The following is a 23745-nucleotide window of genomic DNA, read 5'->3' on the forward strand; positions in this document are numbered from 1 at the left end:
AGAAGGATGTGGTTTGGAGAGCTTCCAAGGTGATGAACACATGGAAACGCTTGGAGAATGGCACACTCAGAAAGAACATGGAGCTCTGTGCCCCTTCCCACACACCTTGCCCTGTGCATCTCTTCCATCGTGATGTTCCTGAGTTTTATCCTTTTATAATAAATTGGTATCACAGTAAGTAAAATGTTTCTCTTAATTCTGTGACTTCTTCTATCAAATTAATCCAGCTCAAGGAGGGGGTCATGGGAACATTTTATTCATAGCCTGTTGATCAGAAGTGCAGGTAACAGTTTGAACTTGTAATTAGAATCTAAAGCAGGGAGCAGTGTTATGGGACTGAGCCCTTAACCCGAGGTGTCTAACATATAGTGTCAGACTTGCGTTAAATTGTAGGACACCCCACCGGTGACACAAAAGGCTGCGTGTGTATGTGTGTGAAACCTGACCCTGTTGGAATTGGGTGCAGGATCATACTACTACATTCTATGTTACTATATAATTTAGTGATTTTCTTTCCTATTACCGGCCTGCTTTATGAGTCTTTGTCTCTCCAGTTTCATAATGCTTCATTCCACGTACAAAAGGGCATGCAACTGAGTAGTTACTCAATGAACATTTGTAGAATTGTGAATAAACATGACACCTCAGCTTCTTCTTCACTTTAATTAATCTGGCTACTATAAATGTCCATTTCCGCTCTTCCCTCAAGGTGGTATTGCTTAATTTTTCCAACAATAAAAGCCCTGCTAAAAGTTCTCTAAGATATTAATGTTCTTCAATGTACCCTGAAAGCTCCCCAGAGCTATTTCTGACACTGTCCTTGAACAACATAAACATTACTACTAATTGAATGAGGTAAAACCAATTCTCCATGCAGAGCTGTACCTGCTATTAACACTTAAACCTATCAGTTATCTTACCAGCAAAAATGGCTTTCTTGGGAGAATAGCAGCGAATTGGAATTCAGGACTTGAAAGCTACAGCAAAACCATAGACAAACGACAGAACAACGGAGAGTAGTGCAACGGAGGGGCTGTCATCAACAATCCAATGGAGTAAACTGGGCATTTTTAGTATGGTGACGTCACATTGGCTGAGTCGTGACAATCTCATTTGCTGGGCTGTTGCTGGGGTAGGAGGAAATTCTGCTTTCAGCCTACTGGGTAGTAAAGAAGTACCTAAAGCAGTATGGACTCACAAAAACCCTATTCTTACCAGTGGGATCTGCAATTGACTAGGAGTGGTAGGCGTAACTGCATGTCAGATAGGTTTCACCTTGTAAGTTTTTTTAAATGAAATCAGTGGAAAATGATAATCACTTACTGGCAAAGACATGAGATCATAGTGTTGAGATGACCCTTTTATCATGAGTTTCAGGCATTCCAATTATGCACACCCTAAGACTGTGAAAGCTGGAGCCACTGACCCAAACCAAAGCCGCATTAGTTAAGTTGGTCTCCGTTTCAGACAGATGTCAGATTACTAAATGGTGTTGGCTATATTGTACGATGTGGACTAAGAAATATTAAATGGATAAAATTGTTCCTCAAAGGGAAGGAACAATTACAGACTATACAGGCAAGGAAGAAGCTATCTGTGGGAAACGGAAAAATCGTTATGGTCTACCTGCTTCGGGGCATCCTAATATCCCTTTTCTTTTCTCCCAGGCATGGTCCTGTAAGGCGTCTTTTCTATTGTTTCAAGCAAATAATAGCGTTTACAAAACGAACAGAGCAAGCTAAATAAATGCCTTTGAAGATGAATAAAATATGTGTGCACCTATGTGTGTATTATTTATGTACGAATGACTATAGAATGATATGTCAGTTTAGAACACTAGATTTAAAAGTGCCTTAAATTACAATTTGATTGTCTATCTGGGTGTTAATTGAGATTACTGGAGTATGAAATCACGTCACTTCGCCGCAGCTCACAAAGCGCAACGCCCCTCCCTCCCTCTAGGTGGCGCCAACACTCCGGCGCATTCCCGGTGTTCCGCCGCCAATGCCCGGTCAGTCAGGACGAGAACACCTGTCCCTGGGGCCTCCGGAGCTCTGCGAACTACAGGACCCAGTGGACGAAGCGACCAGTCGAGCCAATGAGAGATCACGATACAATCACTGTCATTTGAATTCTCCGTGTTGGGGCGGGACTTCCGGCCCCCCTCTCCTGGCGGCCATCTTGGGGCTTCTGGCTCCAGAACTCTTGTTGGGGACCGAGGTGGAGGAATTGAGCAGTGCAGGGGGAGGCGCCGTCCCCGTCGCAGAGGCGGCTCTGAGGCCCGGCGACGCCGCCCGCGAGCCCTGCGCCGGGGCCGGGATCGGGACCGCCGAGCCCGGGTCGCCTCCTCTGCCCCGCGCCCGGCCCCGCTGCGCCCATAGAGTCCGATGGCGGCGGCCGCGCTGAGCGGCCCGGCCCAGGTACCTGCCCGTCCCCGGGCCTCCCGCCCCCACCCACCCTCGGGCCCCGAGTGCGGGCCCTACTCACGGCCCGCCGCCCAGGCCCCGGTCCCGGGACGGAGAGGCGCTCGTGGGCGGGGCCCGTGTCCTGAGCGCCGGCGTGACGGCGCGTGGGGCCCGTTACGGGCGGGGGGACCCGCGCGCGCTCGGAGGCCGGAGGTGCGGCCGAGCCGGGAGGACTCGGGCATCCGGGGAAACTGGGTCGGCCTTCCGCCCGCAGGGAGCACTGTGAGGCGGAGATAAGCCTGGAAGAACCGTCTCTGTGTCTGCTCGGCCTGACGTTGACAAGGGCTGAACACAGTGAAGAAAGAGACCCAGGTTAGGGCGGGTGGGCATCTGTCACCCCTGGGCCTGGAATCCCTCTGAGGCGGGGAGCTCTGAAGGAGGAGTGTGGGGCAGGTGTGTGGCGAGATGCATTGTGGGACATCAGAGAACGTTCGTGGTTTCATCTGTCCGCATCATAATAGGGCAGTGTGACCTTTGATGACGTGGCCGTGTACTTCTCCTGGGAGGAATGGAGGCTCCTTGATGGCGCCCAGAGACACCTGTACCACCATGTGATGCTGGAGAACTTTGGACTTATATCCTCACTGGGTAAGACCCAGCCTCACCAGTGACCTGAACTAGGCTCTACCATGACCCCCTTCAAACCTTGTCACCTGTGGACCACATGCACTGCTTCCCCAGTTTTGTGACTGGTTGCTGTGTTGCTAGGGTTGGCTTGTTTGCCCTTCCCTCTCCTCTCCCCTGCAGCCCCAATGCCTGCAGTACTGAACCCTGTTAGGAAAGGGTTGAGGAGCATTAGTGTTGCAGAGAGCTCAGTGGATTCCACCGCGCTTGCTCTCGGTCTGGGTCAGTGTGTTCAGATCGTATCATTTCTGTATCCCAAGTTAGCTGACATTTCTTCATGCATGCCAGGGCCCTTCCTGCAGGCATTGTGACCACCTGAACCATGGGCTCCCTTTCTGTGTCCTCCTAGGCGATTTGGAGTGTTGAGCTCTGTTTTCTTTGTGCTTTTATTCCCAGCCTTGGGAAGATAAAAGATTATACATAGTGCATTTTGCAAACTGATGATTTTATACACACACACACACACACACATTGTGAAGGGAATGCACGTGAAGTTAATTAAACATCCGTCATTTTATGAACTTACCTTCTAATTATTACTACTTTTTGGTAGAAATGCCTAAGATCTTTTAGTAAATTTCAGGAATATAATATTACTAACTGCACTCAATATGCTATACATTATGTCCTCGGAACTTGGTCATCTTATGTTTGCACTTATTGACCAACTTCTCCCCATTTCCCCCACACCCCAGCCCCTGGTATTCTCCAGGCATCTCTCAGAGATACTGTGGGTTCTATTCCAGACCACTGCCATAAAGTGTGAATATCACAATAAAGTCAGTGAAATTAATTTTTTATTCCCCAGTGCATGTAAAAGTTCTGTTTGTGCTGTACTCTAGTTTATTAAGTGTGCTATCACATTATGTCTAAAATAACAGTTTAAATCTTAATATTGGTAGACAATGCTAATCTGAGCTTTCAGCGAATCATAATCTTTCTACTGGGGATAAGTCTTGCCTGGATGTTGATGGCTGCTGACTGGTCAGGATAGTGGTTGCCTGAACGTTGGGCTGGTTGTGGCACATTTTAAAAATAAGACAACAGTGAAGTTTGCCAGTTTGACTTTACTTTTCCTGAAACAATTTTCTCTAGCATGCAATGCTATTTGATAACATTTTTGTGCAGTTGAGCTTCTTTCACAATTGGAGTCAATCCACTCAAACCCTGCCACTGCTTTGTCAAATAAGCTTATCTAGTTTTCTGAATTCTTTGTTGTCGTTTTAACAATCTTGACAGCATATCCACCAGTAGATTTCAACCCAAGAAACCACCTTCTTTGCTCACCCATAAGAAACAGCTGCTCCTCTGTTGAAGGTTCTTAAGAAATTGCAGCAGTTCAGTTACATCCTCAGCTCCATTTCTTATTTTATTTCTCTTGCCTTTCCCACCACGTCTGCAATTACTTCCTCCACTGAAGTCTTGAATCCCTTAATGTGTGATCTGTGAGGGTTGGAATCAACTTCTTCCAAACTGTTCATGTTGATATTTTGACTTCTTCCCATGAATCATAGAAGTTCTTCATGGCATCCAGATTGCCATTCCAGAATCCTTTCCAGAAGGATTCCAATTCACTTTGCCCTGATCCATCAGAGGAACCCTGTCTATGGCAGTGATAGCCTTGAGAAATGTATCTCTTAAAGAATAACACTTGAGGGTCGAAATGACTCCTTGACCCATGGGGCTGCAGAATGCATGTGGAGTTAGCAGGCATGCAAACATTAATCTCATTGTAAATCTCCATCAGTGCTCTTAGGTGACTGGGTGCATTGTCAATGAGCAGTCATATTTTTGATAGGAAACTTTTTTCTGAACAGCAGATCTAAGAAGGGCTTAAAATACTCATGGAAGTCTTGTTCACATTTGTACATGTCTTCCTCACTAAGCTTAATCATTTCTAGCTTTTTATTTAAAGTGAAGGACATGCAGCTCTTCTTTTCACTTGCACACCTAGAGCCGTGGGAGGGTTATTAATTGGGTTCATTTCACTATTGTGTCTCCGGCAGTTGGGAGCCCCCATTAGAGAGAGGGGTATCAGGGAACAGCCAGTTGGTGGAGCAGTCAGAACACACATTTATTATGTTTTCCATCATAGGTGGGTAAGGTCATGATTACTCAAAATCCCAATGGTATCCTCAGAGCTCACTGATGATGGATCACCATAACAAATACAATAATAAAAAATTTTGAAATACTTTGACAGTTACCAAAATGTGACACTGAGACATGAGGTGAGTAAATGTTGACAATATGTTGCCAATAGATTTTGCTCTACACAGTGTTGCTAAGTCACATTCAGCATGAAAAAAACATGGTATCTGTAAAGCACGATAGAGTGAAATGCAATATAAAACAAGATATGCCTGTACTGTGTATTGCTGATTTCAGGTTTTTTATTTACATTCCAACCACAGTGTACAAAGATTCTCTTATCTCTGTACCTTCACCACTTGTTATTTCTGCAGTGTTTATCTTGGTAGCCATGTTAGATTTGAGGTATTACCTAATTATGATATTGATTTACATTTTCCTGATAATTAGGAACATCATACTTCATTTGTAGGTCTTTAATAAAATTTCAACTTAAGTCCTTTGTGTGTTATTCAATTAGGTTATTTTTTTGGATTGTGTTATGTGAGAGCTTTAGATATTAACCCCTTAGATACATCATTTGGGAACATTTTCTCCCTTTTCATCTTGTTTGCTTTATTTGCTATATGCAGAAGCTTATTAGTTTGATATGGCCTAACTCGATTTATTTTTGCCATTTGTGCCATAATTAGACTTTGGTGTCATATCTAAAAAAGTCATTGTTAAGAGCAATGTCAAGGAGCTTTTTTCAAGGAGTTTCACGTTTTCACATAAGATTCGAACTCATTTCATAAGTTACTTTTTGTAAATAGCATGAGCTCCAGTTTCACTGTTTTGCATGTGCATATCCAGTTCCCCAGCACTATTTCTTAAATAGACTATTCATGGCACTCCTGTCCAGGAGAAGACCATATACGTGTGGGTTTTATTTCTTGGCACTTTCTTCTGTTTTATAGGTGTGCATGTCAGTTTTTATTCCAGTATCATACTGTTTGGATCACTGTTTTATTTGTTTTGTTTTATTGAAGTATTATTGACATATGATCTTCTGTTGGTTTCAAATATACAACAGAGTGATTCAGAGAGAGAAATAAGATCACCTACAAAGGAAAACTCATCAAGCTACCATCAGACTTCTCAACAGAAACCTTACAGGTCAGAAGTGAGTGGCATGATGTATATAATGCAATGAAGGAGAAGGTCCTGGAACCAAGAATACTCTATCTGGGAAATTATCATTTCAATTTGAAAGAGGGATTAAACAATTTCCAGATAAGCAAAAGCTGAGAGAATTTAGCTCCCACAAACCATCTCTACAGTGTATTTTGGAGGGACTGCTATAGATGGAAGTGTTCCTAAGGTTAAATAGCTGTCAGCAGAGGTAATAAAAAGGCATAGACAAAGAGTACACAATATGATACATAATAAATAAAGAATGGAGAAGGAACTAAAGGAGGGTGGAAAAAACCTTTAGACTGTGTTTGTAATAGCATACTAAGTGAGTTAAATTAGACTCAGATTGTAAGGAAGTTACCCTTGAACCTTTGGTAACCACAAATCTAAAGCCTGCAATGGCAATAAGTACATACCTATCAGTAATCACCCTAAATGTAAATGGTCTGAATGCACCAATCAAAAAACATAGAGTCTCACTCAATGGATAAAAAAACAAGACCCAACTGTATGCTGCCTACAAGAGACTCACTTCAAACCCAAAGACATACACAGACTAAAAGTGAAGGGATGGAAAAAGATACTTCATGCAACTAATAGGAAGAGAAAGGCAGGTGTTGTAGTACTTGTATCAGACAAAATAGGCTTTAAAACACAGATAGTCACAAGAGACAAAGAAGGACATTACATAATATTAAAGGGGTCAATCCAACAAGAGGATATAACCATTATAAATGCCTATTCACCCAATGCATGAGCACCTACATATGTGAAACAAATACCAAGAGAATTAAAAGGGGAAATTGAATGCAGTGCATTCATTTCAGGGGACTTTGACACAACACTCACACCAGAGGACAGATCAACCAGAAAGGAGACAGAGGCATTGAACAACACATTAGAACAGAAGGACCTAGCAGACATCTACAGAACTCTCCACCCAAAAGCAGCAGGATACACATTCTCAAGTGCACATGGAACATTTTCAAGAATAGATCATGTAATAGGCCACAAAAAGAACCTCAGTAAATTGAAAAATATTGAAATTGTACCAACCAATTTCTCAGGCCACAAGGGTATGAAGCTAGAAATAAATTACTCAAAGAAAACGAAAAAGCCCACAAACACATGGAGACTTAACAACATACTCATAAATAACCAATGGATCAATGACCAAATAAAAACAGATCAAACAATATATGGAGACGAATGACAACAATAATTCAACATCGCAAAATCTGTGGGACACAGCGAAGGCTGTGCTAAGAGGGAAATATATTGCAATACAGGCCTACCTACTATCAGTTTCATTTGTTCTTTTTCTAGCTTCTTTAATTGTGAGTTTAGACTGTTTATTTGAGATTGTTCTGTTTTCTTGAGGTTGGCCTATATTGTTTTGTACTTCCCTCTTAGTACTTCTTTTGCAGCATCCCACAAATTCCAGACTGCTGAATATTTGTTTTCATTTGTCTCCATGTATTGCTTGATTTCTGTTTTAATTTGTTTATTGATCCATTGATTGTTTAGAAGCATGTTGTGTTAGCCTCCATGTGTTTGTAGGCTTTTTTGTTTTCCTTGTGTAATTTATTTCTAGTTTCATCCCATTGTGGTCTAGAAGCCATTTAATACAATTTTAATCTTTCTGAAATTATTGTGGCCTAGTATGTGATGTCTTCTGGAGAATGTTCTATGTATACTTGGGAAAAAAGTATCCTGATACTTTTGGGTGGAATGTTATGTAGATGTCTGTTAAGCCCATCTGATCTAATGTATTGTTCTGTGCCTCTGTTTCCTTATTTATTTTTTGTCCTGGTTAATCTGTTGATGTGAATAATGTGTTCACTGGTGAATCTGTAGTCTTAGGAACATTTCCATCTACAGCAATCTCTTTAAATAACCTGTAATGCTGGTATAGTGGTTATAAATTCCTTAGCCTTCATTTATCTGGGAATTTTTTAAGTCTCTGCTTCAGATTTGAATGATAATCTTGCTTGTTAGAGGGTTCTTGCTTGAAGGTCTTTCTGTTTCAATACATTAAATACTTCATGCTGCCCCCTTCAGTCCTGTAAAGTTTCTGCTATGGAAGTGTGCTGATAGCTTGATGTTGTTTACATTGTAAGTAACTTTTTTCTCTCACTGTTTTCAGTGCTCTCTCCTTATCATTAACTTTTGTCATTTTAATTATATGTCTTGATGTTGTCTTCCTCAGGTTCCTTTTGTTAGGGGACTCTGTGCTTCCATGACCTGAGTGTCTTATTTCCCTATCTAATCCCTAATTTTGATACTGAGGCACATTCTAATTCTTTGAGTCTCTACTATGAAACGTTTGTTAATTTTGTCAATGGTTTTTCCATGTACATTGAGATGACAGTATGATTTTTTGGTCTTGTGTTAAAGAAGTATCATACGTTTATTGAGTTTTTTTGTGATGAACCGTCCTTGCATTCCAGGAATAAATCCCACTTGATCACCATTTGTAATTAATTTCCTGTGCTGTTGAATTTGATTTGCTAGTATTTTGTTGAATTTTTAAATATCTGTTCACCAGGGATGTTGGCCTGTAAATTTTCTTATAGTGGCCTTGCCTGGCTTGGTTATCAGTTTAATGCCTCAAATGAGTTTGGAAATATTCCTGCCTCTTCAAATTTTTGGAAGAGTTTGTGAGTGATGATGTTAATTATTCTTAAAATTTTGATAGAATTCATCAGTGTATCTATTTGTGGCCTTTTCTTTCTTGGGAAAAATTTTAAATTATTGATTTCAATCTCCTGACTTGTTATTGAGCTATTCAGATTTTCTATTTCTTCATGACTTAGTGTTGGTAAGTTGCATATGTTTCAAGGAATTTATTTCTTCAAAGCTGTCTAATTTGTTGGTGTATTTCATAACAGTTTTTTTTATGATCCCTTGCATTTCAGAGCTATCAGTTGTAATTTCTCCTTGTTACTCTGATTTATTTGAGTCTTTCCTCTATTCTAAGTTATTCTAGCAAATAAAGGTGTGTTATTTTTGTTTCTATTTTAAAAACTATCTGTTAGTACTGTGGACCTTTTTGTTTTTCTAGCTTGTATTTCATTTATTTCTGCTCTGCTCTTTATTTTTTTCCTCATTGTTCTGCTTAATTTGTTGTTTTTCTATTTCCCCAAGGTATAAATTAAAGTTAGGTTGTTTATTTGAGATGTTTCTCATTTTCTTAGCACCAACATTAGAACTGCTTTTGCACATTCCATATTTTCTTTTTTCAATTTCATTTGCCTCAAGTTATTCAAAATTTTCCTTTTTATTTTTCCTTTGATTGACTGGTCAATGGTATGTTGTTGAATGTCCACATATTTGTGAGTTTTTCAGTTTGTCTCATTACACTGATCTCTAGTTTTATTCATTGTGTTAGGAAGAGGTCCCTGGTATAGAAGTGTTTGATGTAACACATGTTCTAGCATAGAGAATACTGTGTGTGCCCTTGAGAATGTGTATTCTGCTGTAGTAGGATGAAATGTTCTGTATATGTCTGTTAGATCTACTTGGACTAAAGTATAATGCAATTAAGATATATTCTTAGTAATTTTCTGTCTGGATAGCCACCCATTGTTGAAAGGGAGCTATTGAAGTTCCCCATTAATATTAATATTGTGTTTTGTCTTTCCTGCCTTCTGATCTGGTCATATTTGCTTAATACTTTAATTGGTCTGATGTGAGGTGTGTACAAACATGTGTTACATCTTTTTGATGAATCATCTTTATTATATAATTATCTTTTCTGTCTCTTAGCAGTTTTTTACCTAGAGTCTCTTCTGTCTCATGGAAATACAGCTATGCCTGCTCTCTTTTAGTATCCATTTGCCTGGAATAACTCTTTCAATCCTTTCACTTTCAGCCTGTGTGTGTCCTTAAAGCTGAAGTTACTCTATTGTTGGCAGCATATAGTTGGGTCTTATTTTTGGGGTTTTAGGTTTTTTTTCCATTCAGCCACTATACAGCTTCAGATTGTAGAATTTTATTAGCACCTAGTATTGCCATCTTGTTAAATATTGTCTATTTTACGAGAATTAGGCTTGGGGTGGATTAATGATTGTGCATTGAGCATTGACTCCCCTATACAGAATTTTATTGTTGTTAACAACCATTTGATCAATAAATATGAGAGATGCCCTCTCAAAAAAAAAAAAAAACAAAGAAAAGAAATATAGAACCAACTCTAACTCACTTGGTTCCAGAATAAAGTGATTTACAAGTCAAAAAAAAATATTGTCTATTTTATAATTCCTTTGTTCCTTTCTTCCTCTCATTGTCTTATTTTGTGATCTGATGATTTTCTATGCCGTTAGGTCACTCATTTCTGCTTATCTTCTGTGTATCTACTATAGGTTTTTGTTTTGTGGTTACCATTGAGGCTTGCATAAAATATTGTAGTTAGTATATTCTATTTTAAGCTGGTACACACATTTCTTTTTGTCACATTTTATATATTGTGTTAAGCCTTGAGTTATTATGGATACAGTTATATTCTTATATGTAGTTATGTAATTTTTAAAATCCTTTATACTATCATTGCATGATTATGATAGTATTACTGTATCAGAGCACAGTAGATCCCCTTTAACTGTGGGAAATACATTCCAGGACTCCCAGTGATTGCCTGAAACTGCAGGTAGTACTGAATCCTATGTATACTGTTTTTTTCCTATACATACATAGTTATGATAAAGTTTAACTTCTAAATTAGACACAGTAAGAGATTGGCAATAATAATTAAAAGTAAAACTAAATGAATATACCATGGTAGAAGTTATGTAAATGTGGTCTCTCAGATGTTTTACTGTACTGTACTCATCCCTATGATGAGAGATAATATGACTGATGAGATGAAGTGAGGTGAATGATGGCATTAGGATGAAGCAGTAGGATACTGTTGGCCTTCTGGTATATCATTCTGTCAGCCTGTTTCTGGGCCATGACTGAGCATAGGTAACTGTAACCATGGAAAGTGAAACTGTATAAGAGGGGACTACAATGCTCTGAATTTGACTGTGCTTAACTTTACCAGTGTTTTTTTGTTTTTATGATTTCATGTTATAATTAGTGTACTTTTCAGCTTGAAGAAATTCTTTTAGTATTTGTAGGGTTGGTCAAGTGATGAATTCCCTCAGCTTCTGTTTGGGAAAGTCTCCTTAATTTCTTTAGGATAGCTTTGTTGGTGAAGTAGTCTTGATCTGTGGTTTTTTTCTTTGGCATTTAGAATATGTCTCCCACTCTTTCCTTTTATGCAGTGTTTCAGCTAAGAAAACTCAAATTTTTATGAAGTTCCCTTTGTATAATATGAGATTCTTTTGTCTTGTGCAGCTTTTCAAATTTTTCTGACATTGCTGCTTGAGATTTATTACATCTAGTTTTTTGTTGATTGCATCTGCTTGGGGACTAAGGAACTCATGTGACTGGATATCTACTTCCTTCCCCAGATTTAAAGTTTTCATCCATTATTTCTTTAAATAAGTTTCTGCCCCTTTCCCTCTTCTTCTAGGGCTCACGTAATGCAAATACTCTTGTTTCATGTTGTGTAATAATTCTTTAGGATTTCCTCACTTTAGTTCTTTTTTCTTCAAAGGACCTACCTTTGACTTCAGAGTTGTTGGTTTTTTTTTTGGTTGATTGACTCGACTAGTAGTGCTGTTGAATGTTTTCATTTCATCCATTACATTCTTTAGCATATCTGATTCTATTTTGTATTTTCTATCTGTTGAAAATTTCATCTTGTTTGTATTTTTTCCTTATTTCACTGAATTTATTCAACCACAGTTTTCATGCCATTGCCAGTGACCATGTGTCATTTCTACCTGTCCTTCCCCATTGTTGGTACATTGCCAGTTAGTCAATTCGGTTGTCACCTCTGTTGTCATTTCTGTTGTCACTTCCAGTCCAGGATTAATGTCCACCTCTCTGGACTTGGCATCTCCCCCATTTCTCTTGACACTCTTTCTGTTTTACTCTCTAACATTGGCCATCACATGTTCTGCAGTGAGAACTGACCTTGAATCTCAGCTCATCTGATAAAACTGGATTTTAGTGGGCTTGGTTGTATACTTCTACCCAGGCTTATATCACAGTAGAACAGGGCCTGCAGAAAGCCGCTGGTGAAATGTTCTGTAGTACCCTATTTCTTTTCCTTGTATCATACCCTGTTTTTGTATCCTTGCCTGGGAAAGGTCTGCACCATACTGTGACCTTAAGGTCCCAGTAATGGACAGCAGCCAGCCATTCCCTCAACTGAATTGCAATTCTGTTATATTGAAGTGCATCCCATACATTCATTCATAGATAAGATTGGATGCATATTTATAGTAGGCTTGCCCTCTCCTTTAGTCTACATGTACTTCTACATGTACTTCACCAGCATTTCTTTGTGTTCAGGTTGCTGCTGTAGAGCAGAGGATGCAGAGGCACACTTTGAACAGAGTATTTGTGTACAACAGTCAAAGGCCAGGATTCCCAAAGCAGCTCCATCTTCCCGGAAGACCCACCCCTGTGAGATGTGTGGTCCCGTCTTGAGAGACATTTTCCACTTGGCTGAGAGCCAGAGAACTCAATACAGTCGGAAATTGTTGAGGTGTGGAGCATGTGCAAAGCAATTTTATTTCAGTGCAAACTTCCAGTGCCATCAGGAGCAGCAAATGAAAGAGAAAACCTTCAGAGACAATGAGGAAAGGTCCTTTCCTGTGAAGAGCTGTGGATTCCCTGTGTCAGGAAGGCTCTTTACCAGCAGGGAGGTAGCAAAAGATTTCCTAGCCAGCTTGGGACATCTGCAGCAACAGGCCAGTGATTCCGGAGAGAAGCCAAATGAAATCACCCAGGGTGGGGCTTCTTTACAGAACAGAAAAAGTCAATACATCTGGGGAGAATGCACGAAAACAAGTCCCACAGATACACGTGTTCAAGGCCAGGATATCCCCACTGGAAGACAGTATTTTGTTTGCAGTGAATGTGGGAAAATATTCAGGGACAAATCCTCTTTCATTGTGCACCACAGAGTGCACACTGGAAAACGCCATCAAGAGTATGGTGAGTGTGGAACATCCCTTAGGCAGAGCTTAACCCTCAGTCAACATGAAAATATTTATACTGGGCCCAGGCAATACAAATGCAGCAAATGTGGGAAATCCTTAAGCCGAAACTCTGTCCTCATTCATACCCAGAAATGGCACAATGGAGAAAACAGTTATGTGTGCAGTGAATGTGAGAAATTTCTTAGCTATAGCTCAGTGTTAATTCCACACCAGAGGGTTCAAACTAGAGAAAGGCCTTATAAGTGTAGTGACTGTGCAAAATCTTTCACCTCTATTTCAGCCCTCCATTATCATCAAAGATCTCACACAGGAGAAAGGCCTTATAGGTGCAATGATTGTGGGAAGTCTTTTATCTCTAGGTCTGACCTTCGTTATCATCAGCGAGTTCATTCTGGAGAAAGGCCTCATGAGTGCAACGAATGTGGGAAATCATTTATCACTCGTACTGCTCTCCGTTACCACCAACGAGTTCACACTGGAGAAAGGCCTCACCAGTGCAGTGAGTGTGGTAAATCTTTTACCCGAAGAAATAACCTCATTATACACCTAAGAGCTCACTCAGGAGAAAGGCCTTATAAGTGCTCTGAGTGTGGTAAATCTTTTTCCTTTAGCTCCAGCCTCCGTTATCATCACAGGATTCACAATGGAGAAAGGCCTTATGAGTGTACTGAATGTGGGAAGTCTTTTAATAACAGATGGACACTCATTCGACACCGGAGAATTCACTCAGGAGAAAAGCCTTATGTATGCAGTAAATGTGGGAAATCCTTTACCTGTAGCTCCAACTTACAGTATCATCAGCGATGTCACCTTGGAGAAAGGCCGTATGAGTGCAGTGAATGTGAGAGATCTTTTACCACTAGCTCTGCCCTACGTTATCATCAGAGGATTCACACAGGAGAAAGGCCCTATGAGTGTACTGAATGTGGCAAGTGTTTTATTTCCAGGTCTGACTTCCATTACCATCAGAGGGTTCATTCTGGAGAAAGGCCTTATGTATGCACTGCATGTGGGAAATCATTTATCCGAAAAAATAACCTCATGTTACACCAGAGAGTTCACACAGGAGAAAGGCCTTACAAATGTAGTGAATGTGGGAAATGTTTCAATAATAGGTGGACAGTCATTCAACACCAGAGAATTCACACAGGAGAAAAGCCTTATATGTGCAGTGAATGTGGGAAATCTTTCACATGTAGCTCCACCCTCTGTTATCATCAGAGAGTTCATGCAGGAAAAAGGCCTTATGAGTGTAGTGAATGTAGGAAATCTTTCACATCTAGTTCCACTCTCCGTTATCATCAGAGAGTTCACACAGGAGAAAGGCCTTATGAGTGTAGTGAATGTGGGAAATCTTTTAGTTTTAGTGCCAGCCTTCGTTATCATCACAGAGTACATAGTGGAGAAAGGCCTTATGAGTGCAGTGAATGTGGGAAATCTTTTAAGGATCGATCACAATTCAATAAACATCAGAGAGCTCACAGTGGAGAAAGGCCTTATCAATGCAACGAATGTGGGAAATCCTTTAGCCAAAAATCATCCCTCTCAATACACCAGAGAATTCATAATACAGATAGATCTTATGAGTGTAATACATGTGGGAAATCCTTTACCTCTGTCTCTGGACTTGATTATCATCGGAGAGTTCACCGGGGAGAAAAGCCTTATCATTGCAGTGAATGTGGGAAATCTTTTACCAATAGCTCCATTCTAGTTCGACATCAGAGAGTGCACACAGGGGAACGACCTTATGTGTGCAGTGAGTGTGGAAAATCTTTTACCAGTAGTGCTACCCTCTCTTATCATCAGAGAGTTCATGCAGGGAAAAGACCTTATGAGTGCAGTGAATGTGGGAAATCTTTTACCTCCAGTTCTACCCTTCGTTATCATCAGAGAGTTCACACAGGAGATAGGCCTTATGAGTGTGCTGAATGTAGGAAATCTTTTATATCTAGCTCCAAACTCCGTTACCACCAGAGAGTTCACACTGGAGAAAGGCCTTATGAGTGCAGTGAATGTGGGAAATCCTTTAGAGATAGTTCCCAATTCAGTCAACACCGGAGAGGTCACAGTGGAGAAAGGCCATATGTGTGCAAAGAATGTGGGAAATATTTTATGCGAAAATCTACTCTCTCTCAACATCAAAGAATTCACACTACAGAAAAGCTATAGATACACTGGGATGTACAATTGCCTATTTAGTTCAAACATTAGAGAAACTGAGAAGCCATGTATCTGAATTGAATTTCATATATCTGAGCATACACAGTGGGGTTAGTCCCAAGTTTCAGTTACACGGTAAGCTTGTGAAAATATCTTGTACTTTTTACCCTGTCCAGGGCTCATGTCAGCTTTATGTCACTGCTAGTTTTGCGGGCTAAGGCCATTTCATCTGCCACATGGCAAGACCACACTGCAACATTCACCACCCAATGTATTCCCAGAAGCTGAATTGTTTTTCTCATGTATTGGAGAAAATTATGAATAACCTGTGCCCTTAGGGCTTCAGCATTCCCTCCATAGACATTGAACTACCATGGGCATGGACCTGGATCAGTGTTGACTCATAGAATATTTTGAGTTCAGCTGTGAGCTTGCAGAGAATGACTTCCTTTTTTGAGACATGTTGGTCTCCTATAACTTGAGATTAATTTTTCCAGCATCCATGTCATGAATTTGAGAACTGTGTGTCACACATTGGTTTTTAAAGCCCCACTCTAAATCCTGTTTAATCTTTGATGTTCTACTTACTATGTGGGATACTTTATAAACACATTTGGTCTCTACAAGCATAAAGGGGAAAACAACTTGTTAGGAATATCAAAATGTTCTTCTGTGCCTAAGTAGAGACAGTATGATGTCAGAATACATACTTTTTCAATATTCACCAAATCTTTGCCCACAGCCTCCTAGAAAAAACTTATGCTGTGGTAGTCATAGGAAGCCTTGGTGTGTGTAGTAGTCTCAGTGATGACCCTGAGTAGGGGGCAAGTTTGAGAACCTCATTTGCTTCTGAGAGTGGCACAATTTTTTCCCCTTTATCAGAGGAGTTTATCACAGGATAGGAGACATCATGGCATTGTTGAGGGGATCTTCTCCAGGTCTACAAAGAGCCATAAACTACAATTCACTGGACTGTGGAATCGGTACAGAAGTACTGGCATACTAGGGAGTGGAGAGTACTGCAGCAAGTTAGGTGAAATGTGTGTCTTCTAAAAGGGCATCCAAAAATGTTTCTGACAGTGACTGTGCAGAATCAGTTTGTACACGATGTAGGACTTGCAGGCATGTTCATCTTGTGTAGCTGAAGCTGTTCAGAGGAACTAATAAACTGAAAGGTTTTGTGGACATTCCATAGCTTCCCAGTGAGGTTTGTCTTAAAGCTGTCACTAAACAAGAAAAGGAACAGAAAGGAGGACCCAGAGTCAGGGAATGAGGCTCTGGTGACCCGGGCGGCATTCTTGTTGACTCAGAAATGTTCATCTTTTTTTTTCTACCACTGAGGTAATTGTGACATTGAGGCCTAAAGAGATGGTAGAGTGAATATTCGGTTGCCAAATCTATTTTCCAAAAGGAGTAGGACAGACTTTCTCCTGGGCCAGTTTTTAAAACCTTAGTAAAGTATCATTTACATATGCTAGCCTACATGTACTTATAAGCTGTACAGTTTGATAACCTTTGATATAGGTATAAACCTCTGGAAACTACCATTACAGTTCTGAAAATTACCACATCTGTCACAGTATATTTACCTCATGTCCTTTCATAATCTCTCCATGCCCTTCCCTCTTCCTCAGGCCTCATAGGTTTACTTTCCCTTATACTAGGTAGATATGTTTGCATTTTGATGGATTCATAGGATTGAAATCTTAGGCTGTTTACTGCGTTATTTTTTTCTTTATGTGTCATATTACTTTCAGTTATCAGTAATATGCCACTACCTTTTTCTTTTCTAAGTGATATTTTTGGATATACTAAAATTTATTCACCTATTCATGGGAATTACAGCTATTTCTTCACCTTGACTATTGAAAATAACTAGCATAAATACTTGAGTTCCTTACATGAATGTATGTGTCTTTTAGGTCAAAGGTTAGCATATAATGTCTGAGTCACGATACATGAATGTTTTACTTTTGAAGAAATGTAACATTTTTTGCCCCAAACTGTTGTGGGTTTTTTTTGTTTGTTTGTTTGTTTTGTTTTTTCACATCTTAACATCAGTCCATGAGTTCCATTTCCTTCACATTCTCCAAAATACTTCGTTTGGTCAATCATTTCAAGTTTTAGCCCTTTTAATAAGTTTTTAGTGTTACCTCAATTTTGAATTACATTTTTGTAAGGATTCAAGATTAACATTTTTTATCTGTATGTCTTTGGCAAAAAGTCTGCTCATATCTTTTTCTTATTGAACTTTGACTTTTTTAACAGGACAATGAAACAAGATGTATGTTGGAATTTTATTTGTGAGTAACAAAGGTAACACTACTTTGTGCAATTACTGTTTGAAATACTGGAAGAGTTTCCTACTTTCAATATTTTGTGCTCTTTATAATGCAGTGGACACTTTTGCTTCACTTTTAAAATTTTAATCTGCATCATTAACATATTCTCAATCACATTCTTAAGTCCCGTCTTTGAGGAAGACAAAGCTTTACTTCGTACTAGTCACCCATTTTCCTGGTTTGTCAATGGGGGTTGGTGGGTTGGAGCAGACGGGACAATACTGCATCAGGGTGGACTGGAGAATGAAGAGGTCAGTGATCAGACTCCAAGTTCTGGTCCAGGCTCCCTGGGTATAACTCCTGGATCCCTGACCATGGCAAGCACCCGAAGGCAAACATCCCCCACCTCAGGTCTCAGTTTCCTTCTGTATAAAATGAGTAGGAGCTGCCTTGTCTCTGGTCCATTGGAAGATGTGAAAAGCTGAGGTGCATCTCTCCCTACACAGGACCTCCTGGGGCCAGGTGCCTTAACTTCCTGGGTACTCCTAGACTACTCAGCCCCCAGGTATGTGTCCAAAAGAAACAGGGCTCCTTAAAGCCATCTGATAGTGGTCAGTCCCCAGGGACCCACCTACAGGGACAGGGAGGAAGGCACTGCAGGGTTCAGAGATGTCAGTGTGGTTCCCCAACGGTAAATCTCTAAATTTCCCTCCTACTCGGTTTGCTGACTGATGTACGGGCGATAATGGTGTTTTCTTTGGCCCCTAAAAGAATCAGTAAAACAAACAGCACTGACCCATTTCAGAATTCCATAGTTTTGGTTTTTTTTGAGGTTGTGTATGACTACTATTTATTTCAAACTTTTTACACAAATGTTTCCCTAAGTTTCCTTTTCACAGTTCTCTTACTGCCCTTAATTTTTTTTTATTTTGGTATCATTAATCTACAATTATATGAAGAACGTTATGTTTACTAGGCTTCTCCCTTCACCAAGTCCCCCCCGACAAACCCCATTACAGTCACTGTCCATCAGCATAGTGAAATGCTGTAGAATCACTACTTGTCTTCTCTGTGTTGCATAGCCCTCCCCATGCCCCCCCCTACATTACACATGCTAATCATAATGCCCCCTTTCTTTTTCCTCGCCCTTATCCCTCCCCACCCATCCTCCTCAGTCCCTTTCCCTTTGGTAACTGTTAGTCCATTCTCGGGTTCTGTGAGTCTGCTGCTGTTTTGTTCCTTCAGTTTTTCTTTGTTCTTATACTCCACAGATGAGTGAAATCATTTGGTATTTCTCTTTCTCTGCTTGGCTTATTTCACTGAGCATAATACCCTCCAGCTCCATCCATGTTGTTGCAAATGGTAGGATTTGTTTTCTTCTTATGGCTGAATAATATTCCATTGTGTATATGTACCACATCTTTATCCATTCACCTACTGATGGACATTTAGGTTGCTTCCATTTCTTGGCTATTGTAAATAGTGCTGCGATAAACATAGAGGTGCATCTGTCTTTTTCAAACTGGTTTGCCCTTAATTTTTATGTATTGGTTTTTAAAAATTGTATTAATATCCTCATTCAATTTTATGGAGTGCCATATAAATGAATATGTTTACTGTGAAATTTTACCTGATTCACATATGTATGATGTTATACTTTATTTTCTCTGAATCACCCAGTCTATCACTGAAGCTGAGACCACACTCATCACTCTGTGGGTTATCACAGAAATATTTTGATTCAGTTTGGAATGTACTGGGAGATCTCTGATAACCTCTACTTGCCTTAACTGCTGAATTAATCCTCTTTAGACCTTGAAGCAAATTTGACTTATGATGCTGAAGTGCAACATGACTGATACTTTGAGGACAACAGTATCGCACATACCAGATATTATTTTCACAAAGTTCAGTTTTGTTTTTTTAAGGCTCAATTTCTTTCCCAAAAATTCTGTGCAACTTCTACTTACTTATAAATTTAACCATTTATTTGATATGATGTAAACAACAGAAAACCACTTAGGGAACAAAAAGCATTCTTACTTCAATGTATATTCATTTGAATGCATGGGGAAGTATCTGGATATGGTTTTTTAAAAAATCCAGTTCACGTAAATGTCCCTGATTAAAATATGAGGTGAAGTAATTAAATATTGTATAACTCAGTATTCTACAGTCAGAATGTTTTTGAAACTTTAACACTTCTCAATCCAAAATAATACTGAATAGATAAGGTAAATTTTGAAATAAAAATGAAATGATCTCTATATATTGTATAGTTACATATATATACAGACATATACATAACACACACACACACACATATATACATAATATATTTGATAGTTCACAAAAACTTCCTGTTTTAAAATCTTGCCCAATGTCTTATGGCTTATATGTTTACTGAAGATATTAGAATCATTTTTTACATTGTACATTAGGTTTGTCATTATTTAAATTTTTTACTTATTTTCCTTGTACTACTATTTACACAAAAATCAAAAGTACATTTTGTCGTTCTAAATTGGGGCCGTGCATTGTAATGACTAGCACACCTAAATTTGTTTAAAAAGAAAAATCATTTTTTATAATCGAGGATGTTTTCATGATTGTTTATTTGAATTAATTTTCTACTTGTTCTGTGTTTTCTTTTCTCAATTTGCAATCCATCTTAATATTGCATCAGCTACTTTCTCTACAGATTTCTGATCAGGATTAATACAAATATGCTCCTAAAAGCTCATAATATATAAATGTTAGTCACAGGTGTTCCCAGGCTGTGTACTGTGTGCCATTAATTCACTCTGCTTTTCTCTTCATAAATAAGATGAGTCAACTTAGACTTATTATCCTTTAAAATGCCTATTAATAACCTCAAATGTTAGCATTTACCTTGAAATACATGAACTGAATTCTTTTTGTAATATTTTGACATCTATAACTAGTATACCTAAAAATGGTTTCTTTTTACGTAAAACTGGTTTTTATCATTTCTGCTACGTTTTTAGATTCTTTTAATGGTTACCTTTCAGTTTTGTTTCTCAAAATTTTATATGTCTCATTAGGAAAGCTCCTTTATGTTTTTAAATAGTAGAAAGCTTACCAGATTACATTTGAAGTTTTGCTTTCATGGCATGCCCATATTTAATATTTCACATGATTGTAAATGGATTCTCAGTTATAGAAATGTCAACTTTTAGTATGAATTTATATTTCTTAATCTATTCAAAAATACAATTCATTATTATTATCCTAGTCCTGGAACACTGAATATTCCAGACATGTATCATCCATCCTCTGATCTGTATCACTTCTGATCTCCAGCATAGACATCCAGCTTCTCAGGAAGCCATTCCAGCTGTGACTCCTGCACCCCTACCCTTTGTTCCCACATTAAACAAAAGATACTGTGATTTCCTGATCACCCTGGCTGTTTTACCTGAGCATCTGTACATCTTGGTACCAGTTCTGCATAGAACCCTCAAATGTCTGTTTATCTAGTTTGCGAGAAATGGAAATTATATATATATATATATATATAAGATACATATCAAGCCTGACCGTGAGATCACACTCTGGGCATGGGGTATCTCCAGTGTGGCCAGACTCCAGGACTGGGGGAAAGGAATTTAGACTCCCAGAAAACCATAATGTAGAAAACATTCAGCAGGGTTATGGGCCAGTGAGGTACTGGTACAGCCTCCATTTACCTGTGTGGGTTCCGTAAGTGCTTCTGCAGCCATGGGAAACTGTGCAAACAGGCAGGCCTTAGAAGAATGTGATCGTGACAGGGTTCAGTGGTCTCATGCCTCCCTGCACCCTTCCCTGGTCTGCAGGTGGGTGACAGACTGGCTCCTAATAATCTCTGTGCCTCAGTGTCCCCTTACCAGTTTTGTGATCTTAAGCCAAGAATCTACAACCTTGTGCCTTAAAATATATTCATGAACCCTCCTTCTCTCTGCCCTTTCATGAAACAGCCTTTTGGAAAGTTTTAAAATCCTAATGCAGATACATACCTACCTTGATCCAAATTCCATGGATTCTAGAAGCCTCAGAGTGTTCCTGAGCCAAGTTGGGCACGTTTGCCCACATGCATCAGAAAGCCAGTCAGAGAGACACTGCAAAGTTTTATTGTAAGCACAGCAGCCAAACAAGAAAATAAGAGGTCAGCTTAACTCTGTTCCCCAAGCATTGGGTAAAGGGAGCTTTTATGGGTAAGGGTAACTTTATTCATAAGGAAAGGGGAATATTCAGGCACATTCGCATGATTGGGCCTATGCTTGTTAGTGTACAGGTGTGTTAATCATTCTTGTTTATAGATAACACTTTCAAAGTACTGGCAGATAAGCTCCTCACTTGAGGAAATCCTAGTATGCTAATGAAGCAAAGGTTACTCTGGGTCTCTTAGGGTTAGTTCTGGGTCTTCCCTGGGAGCTGGCTCCATCTGGTTCCTCAATGAGCGTCCCCCTCTTCATTCAGTAAGGCCCTTAGGGTCCCATATAAATGTCCCATTAAACAGTTCAAGAAAAAGTTTGTGTAACTTAATCCCCTGGGCATCAGTTTCTAAGGTAAAGGACATTCTCAGTCTGCTGTTCCAGCCTCAACTCCCCACATTTATTTCTGGCAGGCAGAAGGCAGACCCCAGGTCCTTGAATCTCCTGGTGGCTCCATGCCCATCTGGCATTTGCTGTCTTTGTGGATTTGGTAACACTGCATGAGATGGAATTCCTCCTGGAATTGGAAGAGCTTTTTGGGATGTGTTTCTCTTGTGGCCAGTGGTTCAAAACAGCATGAGATCATCACAGTGAGTGGCCTGTAGCTAAGGTCCCCAAGCTCTGGGAGAAATGAAGTGATGACATTTTAAAAGGTACACACCAGCTTTCTCCTATCTCAGTGAGCCTGAACCTGTGTCCCCTTTGTTAGTTTCCTGGGCCGTGAGTACCTACACCAAATATTAAGAGCTATTGAGGTAGAAAACGCCCTTTGTAAAAGATGAGCCAGAGACTGTGTGCTCTGTATTACTCCCCTAGATGAAGCCAATGCACTCATTATAAGGAATATAGGAATCACAGAACACATAGTGCATTAGGGAATATCATACAAATTATTCTGATACAACATATGTATGATACAGGAACATACGTCATACAGCATAGCTAGAATACCACAAGATGATACAATAGCACATGCTATGATGTCACATTGTATGCTTTGGTGTAGTGTAGCATAATGTAATCTGATACAATTTAGGTAATGTATAATATGTAACCGCTCATCAGTAACCCTAAGGATGAGATACAGCACTGATGATAAAGCCACCAGGTGTCCAGTTGAAGAGTGGACGTTGTTTTGAAGAGGACATGGCCGAGCTCAAGAGATGACAAAACTTGCTGGAAATTGAGTGCCTGGAACTCAACAGATATCCTCACATCCCAGTGTCTTGGGCATGGAACCAATTGGCAACCTTGGTGTGGGGATCCCACCAGGCAGAGTCCTGGGGGCAGGACCCACTGTGTCTGGAAGCAGAGCACTGGAGCCACCAAGTACCATTCATGAGCCATAAGCTCACATGATGTTTGCCTTGCTAAGCTGTGGGCTTGTTTGGGACCCCTCATTCCTTCATTTCATATTTACCCCTTTTAAAATGGAAATGACTATTTTGTCCTGTCTCACCATTGAACTTTGAAATCACTTCAAACTCATACATGACTTTTATGGTACTTAGAGAAGTCCTCGGACGTTTTAAATATCACATTATGATTTACTATATAATTACATGGTTTTTGCTTCATGTTTCCTGCCTGTATCCATCAAAGAGTGTAAGCAGCTGTCTGAGTGAGGGGCATTCAGGTGTCATATCTCTCAGGCACCTACAACACTACCTGATAC

The 23745-nt window shown here is 39.8% G+C and overlaps 1 protein-coding gene and 1 long non-coding RNA gene across 4 annotated transcripts; both read left to right on the plus strand.

The window, feature by feature from the left end:
* The first annotated feature begins 1937 nt into the window (after window positions 1-1937).
* LOC118920163 (zinc finger protein 256-like) lies at window positions 1938-21277 on the plus strand. 3 transcript variants are annotated; one of them, XM_036900606.2, is made up of 4 exons: window positions 1938-2420; window positions 2680-2777; window positions 2927-3053; window positions 12759-16764. In XM_036900606.2, the coding sequence occupies exons 3-4, from the start codon at window positions 3020-3022 to the stop codon at window positions 15581-15583; spliced, it is 2859 nt and encodes a 952-aa protein (XP_036756501.2). In that variant the 5' UTR covers window positions 1938-2420; window positions 2680-2777; window positions 2927-3019; the 3' UTR covers window positions 15584-16764. The 3 variants fall into 3 exon arrangements, with proteins under 3 accessions (XP_036756501.2, XP_036756500.2, XP_036756506.1); XM_036900611.2 differs by lacking the exons at window positions 2680-2777; window positions 12759-16764 and adding exons at window positions 18363-18421; window positions 21113-21277 and having other exon boundaries at window positions 1949-2420; XM_036900605.2 differs by lacking the exon at window positions 2680-2777 and having other exon boundaries at window positions 1941-2420.
* LOC130682265 (uncharacterized) lies at window positions 3060-8837 on the plus strand. Its single transcript, XR_008995501.1, has 2 exons — window positions 3060-7122; window positions 7210-8837. It is a non-coding gene; the product is annotated as an uncharacterized LOC130682265 (long non-coding RNA).
* Window positions 21278-23745: the final 2468 nt, after the last annotated feature.

This window comes from Manis pentadactyla (assembly GCF_030020395.1).
Source record: "Manis pentadactyla isolate mManPen7 chromosome 15 unlocalized genomic scaffold, mManPen7.hap1 SUPER_15_unloc_1, whole genome shotgun sequence".
Classification (NCBI taxonomy): domain Eukaryota; kingdom Metazoa; phylum Chordata; class Mammalia; order Pholidota; family Manidae; genus Manis; species Manis pentadactyla.

What these genes read in the sequence shown, in the direction of transcription:
- LOC118920163 (XM_036900605.2), top strand. Translation starts at nt 2,388, where the DNA reads ATGGCGGCGGCCGCGCTGAGCGGCCCGGCCCAG. An exon ending in CGCTGAGCGGCCCGGCCCAG is followed by an intron (nt 2,421 to 2,926) that starts GTACCTGCCCGT and finishes GCATCATAATAG; the next exon opens with GGCAGTGTGACCTTTGATGA. An exon ending in TGGACTTATATCCTCACTGG is followed by an intron (nt 3,054 to 12,758) that starts GTAAGACCCAGC and finishes CTTTGTGTTCAG; the next exon opens with GTTGCTGCTGTAGAGCAGAG.